This window comes from Patagioenas fasciata, chromosome 13 (assembly GCF_037038585.1).
Source record: "Patagioenas fasciata isolate bPatFas1 chromosome 13, bPatFas1.hap1, whole genome shotgun sequence".
Classification (NCBI taxonomy): domain Eukaryota; kingdom Metazoa; phylum Chordata; class Aves; order Columbiformes; family Columbidae; genus Patagioenas; species Patagioenas fasciata.
In genome coordinates, this window is record NC_092532.1 from 5022578 (window position 1) to 5029751 (window position 7174).

General features: G+C 39.7%; 1 protein-coding gene across 2 annotated transcripts; it reads left to right on the plus strand.

Annotated features, from left to right (window-relative positions):
• The first annotated feature begins 7 nt into the window (after positions 1-7).
• On the plus strand, positions 8-7169 carry CNEP1R1 (CTD nuclear envelope phosphatase 1 regulatory subunit 1). Of its 2 annotated transcripts, XR_010652250.1 has the most exons (7): positions 8-119; positions 2349-2420; positions 4769-4842; positions 5179-5288; positions 5427-5481; positions 5755-5855; positions 7042-7169. XR_010652250.1 is itself a non-coding variant. In XM_065848074.2 (6 exons), the coding sequence occupies exons 1-6, from the start codon at positions 95-97 to the stop codon at positions 5794-5796; spliced, it is 378 nt and encodes a 125-aa protein (XP_065704146.1). In that variant the 5' UTR covers positions 8-94; the 3' UTR covers positions 5797-7010. The 2 variants fall into 2 exon arrangements, 1 of the variants encoding a protein (XP_065704146.1); XM_065848074.2 differs by lacking the exon at positions 7042-7169 and having other exon boundaries at positions 5755-7010.
• The last annotated feature ends 5 nt before the right edge of the window (positions 7170-7174 follow it).

A 7174-nucleotide genomic window follows, 5' to 3' on the forward strand; every position in this document is an offset into this window, starting at 1 on the left:
TGTTGCGGGGGGCGGGGCCTGGTAGGTGTGTGGGGCGGGCTGGGCGGCGGGCGGCCGGTGAGGGGCGCGGCTGGTGCTGCTGCCTCCGCCCGCCATGAACTCCCTGGACCAGGCTGAGGGTGAGTGCACGGCTCGCAGCCAGCACGGACCTGCCGCGTCGGCGCGCCGGGACCTCTCGCCCCCGTGGGTGGGTTGCCTGAGCGCGCTGCCTCTTCACTCTGAAGCGGGCCCTGCCACGGCGCGGCCCTGAGGGGGCGAAGCGGCCTCGGGAGGCCTCGGCTCCCGCCCCTCTGCACTCCTGGCGTTCCTGCTCGGCCCGGACAGGCGAGCTGGGGCGGGGTCTGTGGGGCCGCCTCCACCACGGGGCCGGGCGGCTGCTGCCCTCCGGCCGCCCCGAGGGGAGGCCTGTGCCGGGGGTCCGTGTGCGGGCCCGCCCGCCGCCCTCTGGGGAGGAGCTGCCCCATGGGCCTCGTCTGTCGCTGCCTCTTCTCGGCAGGGCTTTCGCTCATTAAAATCCGCTTGTGCTGCCGTTACTGCTTCTCCACTCGTGGGGTTTTACGCGAAATGTGTTTCATTGGGATGTGAGTCCTATCTAACGCACTAGACATTAGGTCTTCCGTGGCTTTTGAAGAACGTGGCCTCGAATAGCCCTCCCTTGTCTGCCAACATCAATGGTTTGGGTTACAAGGTCTATGAAGTTATGGTTTGCAGGGTGTGAAAATCCTGAAAGGAGTTTTTGATGTCAGAAAATAAGACCGGTAGAGATTTTTAAAATGCATCAGTGTCTCAGACTCAGCGGGTGTTCTCTAGGAGACACCAGAGGCTCGTCAAGAGCAGCGATAGTCCGGCGTTGTCACAGCTTTGTTGCTATGTCTGTACAAGCTGTAGGCATTTAAGAAATGCGCCGTGCTAGTTACAGCTGCCAAAGTGATAAACTCAGAGAAAGTTTAGAACATGGATATCCAAATATAAGTTTAAATTCCTGATTTCTGAAGGGTGATTTTTCTGTTTTTATTGTAATGCTGTATACATTATGTGTTTTCTTTAGAGCTGTGTTATCAATAGATTAATTTTATGCCTCCAGGGTGCTTTTTCTCAAGTAGCAGGTTTTTATGGGATGCCTCATCTTCCCCCTCTTACTTCAGTGACTAGTCAGGGGTTTGTGCTAGTCAGGGAATGGTTAATTAGCTTTAATTGCTGGCAGTGGCTTAGCTTCCTCAGATGGGAGGTGGAGAACAGGCCATAGCTACCAGGCTGCTGGCAGTAATTAAGACTAGTTAACTGTTCTGTGGCTGAAGTCAAGATGCTGTAATCTTCCCCCATGAATACACCTGCAATCCACTTAGGAGTGAATTTACAGTTTGGAAAACTACCTTAGTAATTATAATAATAGGTATATTTCTTATAATCTTATTCTTTAATTGCTTTATTATGGTAAATAATGTAGCAATAGGGAAAAAAAATAGATTGATGCTAACTGAAACACTTGAGCTGAAAATTAAGTTTATGCTAATAAAAACTCCAGGGAGAATTCTAGCTTTGACTGGAATGTTGTCGAATGTTGGCCTTGTTGAACAGAAGCTTAAATCTAACATAGACTTCAGGTGAAACAGCTCCTTGTAGACAAACATTGGGAGGTTGGCTACGGTTTGGTTTTTTTTTGTTTTTAAACAAATTAAGAGTATGAACTGAAATGGTGCTCAGTATTTAACAGCAATTTCAATGAAAACACCATAGGAGAATGATGGCAATGAGTAGAAAGGCCTATCCAGAGGGGAAAAAAATCATTGGGCTAGTGTTTGCTGTGATTTTTTATGTGCGTATGTATATATATGTATATCATGGCATTAAAACTGTGTGTAATACAAAAAACTCCTTGAATAGCTGACAAATGGCCACCTTGGGGGTTTTTGGTGTGTTTGAGGGTTTTTTTTAACTATTTTCATTACTATTTTATATGTAATAGAACTTAATGGTCTCCTGATGTACTCAATACTACAAAATATGATACTTTTTTCTGTGTGGAAGGGCTATTTAACCTATTCTAGATCTAACTCTCAGTGTTTTTAAAGATGTCTAAAATGATTTCTCAGCTATATAGATTTTCTTTTCTGTAAGTGGGAGTTTCTTGCATTTAGTGTAACTCCATCAGTATATTTTTTAGCTAAAATTGTGTGAAGCTACTTTGGCAGTGCTTTTATTACATCTAAATGATCATTGCATTGGTTTTCTCTGCCTATTTAAGAAATGGGTGTGCATGGGGAAAAAGTTAATTCCTTTTATCTTTTACATTAAAATTTGACTCAATAGATGAAGATCTAATTATGCCTGATATACATCCTTCCCAGATCTCAAAGCTTTTGAAAGAAGACTTACTGAATATATTGCCTGTTTGCAACCAGCTACAGGACGTTGGAGAAGTAAGTTTGTTTTTCCAAGGCATACATAGGATTCTCTTTTTCAAGCTTTTTAGATTTACCAGTGTGCATCTTTGATTTATGTTTGCCTAAAGAAAAATCTGTGTTTAAACTGTCTTTAAAATTTCTGTGCCGTATATTCAAACACTCTGCAACAAGATGATAAAAGATACCAAATTAATACTTTAAGCTGAGTAGGAAAAATGCGATAAAGATTGAATTGGCTCGAGACTGCGTTATTCTGGAGATAGTTGAGATAGTAAGTTGTTGTATTTATTATGGTTTGGTTTATGTGGTGTTTTGTTTTTTGGGGGACTTTTTTGGTGGTTTTTTTTGAAGGCTCAGACTTCCCAGATAGTCACTATAGTTACTTGAACTAAATATGATTGGGTAAGATAGTACCTATAAAATTGAAGATGAAAATGTTCCAGCAGTGTGCCTTAAGGGCAGAATACGTCTTGATCTCTGTTCTAACAGGAAAGTTTGAAAGAGGGGGGAAGGCAAAAAATACCACAGATTTGCTGCCAACATTGGCATCTGTGGTAGGAAGAGACTGCTTTTTTTGTTCTAAGATTCCACTGAGGTTTCCATGCTCAAAGAATACAGACACTTTTTAGACCATCTAAAAGAGCATCTTTCTCTTGAGAAGCCAAGAGGTTAATCTCAAATGAAGGAACTGAGGGAGTGGCTACTTAAAAAGCAAAAACAAGCAAACAAACAACCACCCCACCCCAAACACCACTCCCAGCCCCCTTGTTTCACAGCAATTGGGGGGAAAGCAGATATTTCTAAGTAGATCTGTGCATCTTGTGCACACCTACTATAGGAATGTATTTAGCTTCCAGAATTGCTATTTACTGTCAGATATAGCTAAAACAAGCAAACAAACACCAGAACAAACAAACCACCAAAAAAACCTAAAAACAAAACTAAAAAAAAAAAAAATGGAAACTTCTAAGCACATTTAAATGAAGTTTGCATATTGTATTCACGAGCTGACTTTTTTCCGCTAACTGCTTGTTTTGCTAGTTTTGTAATTCATGTAAAAGAGGGAATTTTAACTTTAATTATAATGGGGCATTTAACCCAATGTTAACTTTTCCTCCTGTTATCCTGGAAAAAAAACAAGTATTTATATAGAGAAGTTCTATGCTTTTGATAGATCTTTTCCAACTTTCTTTTGAAAACAACTTGTTAGGGTTACTTTTTTTAATATTGTAATATCAATAAGGAATATGCAACTCTATAGTAATTTATAGCAGTCTTACAAACCTGAAATTAGCATTTCATTCATATCTGGGGTTTGTTTTCCAGTTCTTTCCTATGATCCTAAAGGCTGGTAACTCTGGGTCTTCTGTTATATTTTTTTTTGTGCTGCTTTTTGTTTTCCTTCTCCCTCCACAATCAATAAAGGACTTTATTTGCATCTGGAACTTCAGAGTCTACAGAAAACACTCAGAACTGCCAAATGTCCAGTGGAAGCTGCTAGACTTAATGGGTGTGCAATAGAATATGAGCTTTCTCTACCTTCAGATGTGTTCTCTTTCCTTTTTCCATCAACACCCATTCCCTAACCTTTTGTAGTCTCTGAAAATCAATCCAGTTACTCCAATATGTATCTAGCATTATTCATTTACAGCCAGTTGATAAATTCTCCCTAAGCCATTCTGGATGTGCAGAGGTTTTTGTTAATCTTCACGTGCTAATGCTAACATGCTTTCAGATTCCCATTTGAGTTTTGTGGGTTTTTTATCTATGTCAGTTTTTCTTGCTTGTAATCATGTTGATTGGGGTGGGGAGCATAACATAACCTTGACGTGCCAGTGAAAGTGCTGGTGCTAATGTAATCATGTTGATTGAGGTGGGGAGCATAACATAACCTTGACGTGCCAGTGAAAGTGCTGGTGCTAATGCCTCAGGCTTTTCTTGTGGGGACAGAAGCTTTAGTTCTACTCTGCAATTTAATGATGCTGCATTTCTGTTGCCCTGACTGCATAAGCTCAAATAGCATACTGAGTATTTGGTACAACTCTTGCTCCAGTCTTCCAACTCATATTTTTGCTAACCATGTTATTTTAGAAACTTTCATTTCTTCAAAGCATCAGGGTGTTTTTACTTTACAGAATTGAGATTTTGATATTTACTTGTCCTGTCCAAGAAACATGTACGGAATCTTTATGGTTTCGCATAATAGAAGTTTCTTCGCCTGTTTTAATTTCTACCTTCCAAGTAGAAGCTTTTCCTCTCTCAAAAGTGGGAGAAGAAATAAATATTTAAGAGCTACTGCTAAAAAGTTACTGTTTTTTAATAGGAGTTACACTGTTTCTGACTCTCATTCTTTGCTTTATCAGTGATTCTGATAGTGGTATCAGTCTGCACAGCTACTGGTGCTTGGAACTGGTTGATAGACCCGGAGACACAAAAGGTAAAGATCATGCTAATCCCAAATGTCTGTGTCATAGCTTGGTGTTGCAGCCAAGTGGTACAGTATCTTGAGAACAAAAAGACAAAAGGGGGTTTTGCAGTGAAACTGAGAGATCATTTTTAGTTACGCTCTCAAGCTGTCTGGAGTTGTTGTGGAGTATGTCCTGGGACAATGCCTCCCAAAATGCTACAGCTTCAATGCTTAGCTGGGGAATTGTTCACAAATACTTAGAAATGGCTAGAAGGAATATTTTTATTTTTTAATGAAATTAACTAGGCAGCAATTTTTTAATGCTTTAGAAAGTATCTAGTGGGACTAATCTGATTTCTCTCCTAGGTGTCATTTTTCACATCACTTTGGAATCACCCATTTTTCACAATTAGCTGTATTACCCTAATAGGCTTGTTCTTCGCTGGAATTCATAAAAGAGTGGTGGCACCATCAATGTATCCTTCCATTGTGGCTGTCGAGTTAAAAGCGCTGTAGTTACTGCTGTTATTGAAGCCTGTGCTAGTATTGCCTTTTCACTTTTGACTTGCTCTGTGCCCAAGTGTTAGTTGCCTTCCTTGACACAATCCACACAGTATAGCAGCCCGATGTCGAACTGTTTTGGCAGAGTATAATATGTCCTGTGATGATGTAAGTGTCAGTGGTTCATTGACTAAACCTTGTTTTTTGAAAAAAATCAGATATTTTGAAAAGGCATACAGTTTTATGTGTGTGTTTGTTTTCCCTCTGAACAGCACTTGTATACACCTTAACAAATTTTGTGTGTCTGTAAAACTGGAATGCAGAATAGTTGGTATTGTTCCTTGTGTCATTTTAAACTTAGCCTGTAAAATTCAACATGAAGTGCAATTGTTGGGCTCAGCTTTCAGGATCTAAACGTTTTTTTCTTTTTCTATCTTGCAGACTGGAAAATTAATTTTGAAACCTAGGCCTCACGTTCAATAAGGGCTGTCTTCCTTCAGTTTTTTCCACTGCCATGGAAACCAAAAATGACCCTTTTTAAGGTAGTGTGACAGCAAAAAAACAACAGGACTGGTTGTCACTGCCTGGGAGTGAAAGTCTTACACAGTTGACAGTGAAAGTGTGCAATATTACTTTCTTGACTATTTATCCAAATTCTTTGTTACCACATTATCAGTGCTTTTGCTACTTCCGATTACCTCTTTTTCAGTATTAGTGTCACTTTTTTACTTCAGCTAGAATGGAACATACAGGTGAAGTATGTTAATCGGCTATGAAGTTGAACTTGAAAATCAGACCTCATTTGTGTTGTGTCTTTGTAAACTGTTGTAAATAGCAGATCGATGCCAACGTTCAGGAAAAGAAGTAATATTTGCTGTATGGATTTGTTTTCTTTTCGTGAACAGTATTGAACACTCACCATTCCCACGATGTTTTATTAGCACACTTCCTCATTACAGCTGTCCTCGTCTCCTGGCCACTCTTTTTGGAATGGGTTAAAAGGCTCGCAGAGACTGTCTGTGCTGGAGAAAACTGGTTTTCTTCTTAAGAACTTTGCAAATGTATCAAGGATCACATTTGTCCAATTGTATATATAGTGCACCAGCCACTTTCATTGTGGTCACATGTAGCTCCTTGTTTGATCTGGTTCACAACACCGCTCTTTTAAGATTTTAATATTTTAAAAATTGTCTTAAATATGCCTGTATCTTCCCGATTATAAGGTTGTACTGTATCTTAACTCCACATGACCATTCTGTGTGGGTTTTTATGCTGTGGTAGTCTGAATATGAAACTAGTACTGCAAACCTATAACTGCATTGGTGAAGAAGATACAAAGAGTGCTACAATAAAATAACAAAATCTGTTATTCAGAGTGTTAAAAACAAGGCATGGATGTTATATACATGAAGTCTAACTTTTAAATAGCTGCAGTTGTAAAGAGTTTTGAGTTAAGGTGCCTTTTCAATTGTTTCAAACTCTTTTAATTGACTAAAACTGCAAAGCTTTTGCAACTTAGGTAACTCAGAGAACAAGGCAGACTGGCTTTTAAAGGCAGCCTGCCAATGGAACTTTGAGTTGAGACATTAACAGTTGTCTCATGTGGTTTTTCCAGTAAGTCTTCTGCCCATCCATTACTTTTAACTGCTGTATATTTTGTAGGTAAATGTGTATAAAATAAATTCTTTGTATAAACAGATGTTATTTTTTTGTACCGTGCAAATGCAGATCTCAAATGAACACTGAAGACCCTCACAAGTTTATAGCTGAAGTCTGTAACTTTCATACCGGACCAGCCTTTCCTGTATTTGATGTGGTTCTTATAATCTAAGATACTGACACCAGAGAGAAAGTCCTTCCA

What these genes read in the sequence shown, in the direction of transcription:
- CNEP1R1 (XM_065848074.2), top strand. Translation starts at nt 95, where the DNA reads ATGAACTCCCTGGACCAGGCTGAGG. An exon ending in AGCTACAGGACGTTGGAGAA is followed by an intron (nt 2,421 to 4,768) that starts GTAAGTTTGTTT and finishes TTGCTTTATCAG; the next exon opens with TGATTCTGATAGTGGTATCA. An exon ending in TAGACCCGGAGACACAAAAG is followed by an intron (nt 4,843 to 5,178) that starts GTAAAGATCATG and finishes TTTCTCTCCTAG; the next exon opens with GTGTCATTTTTCACATCACT.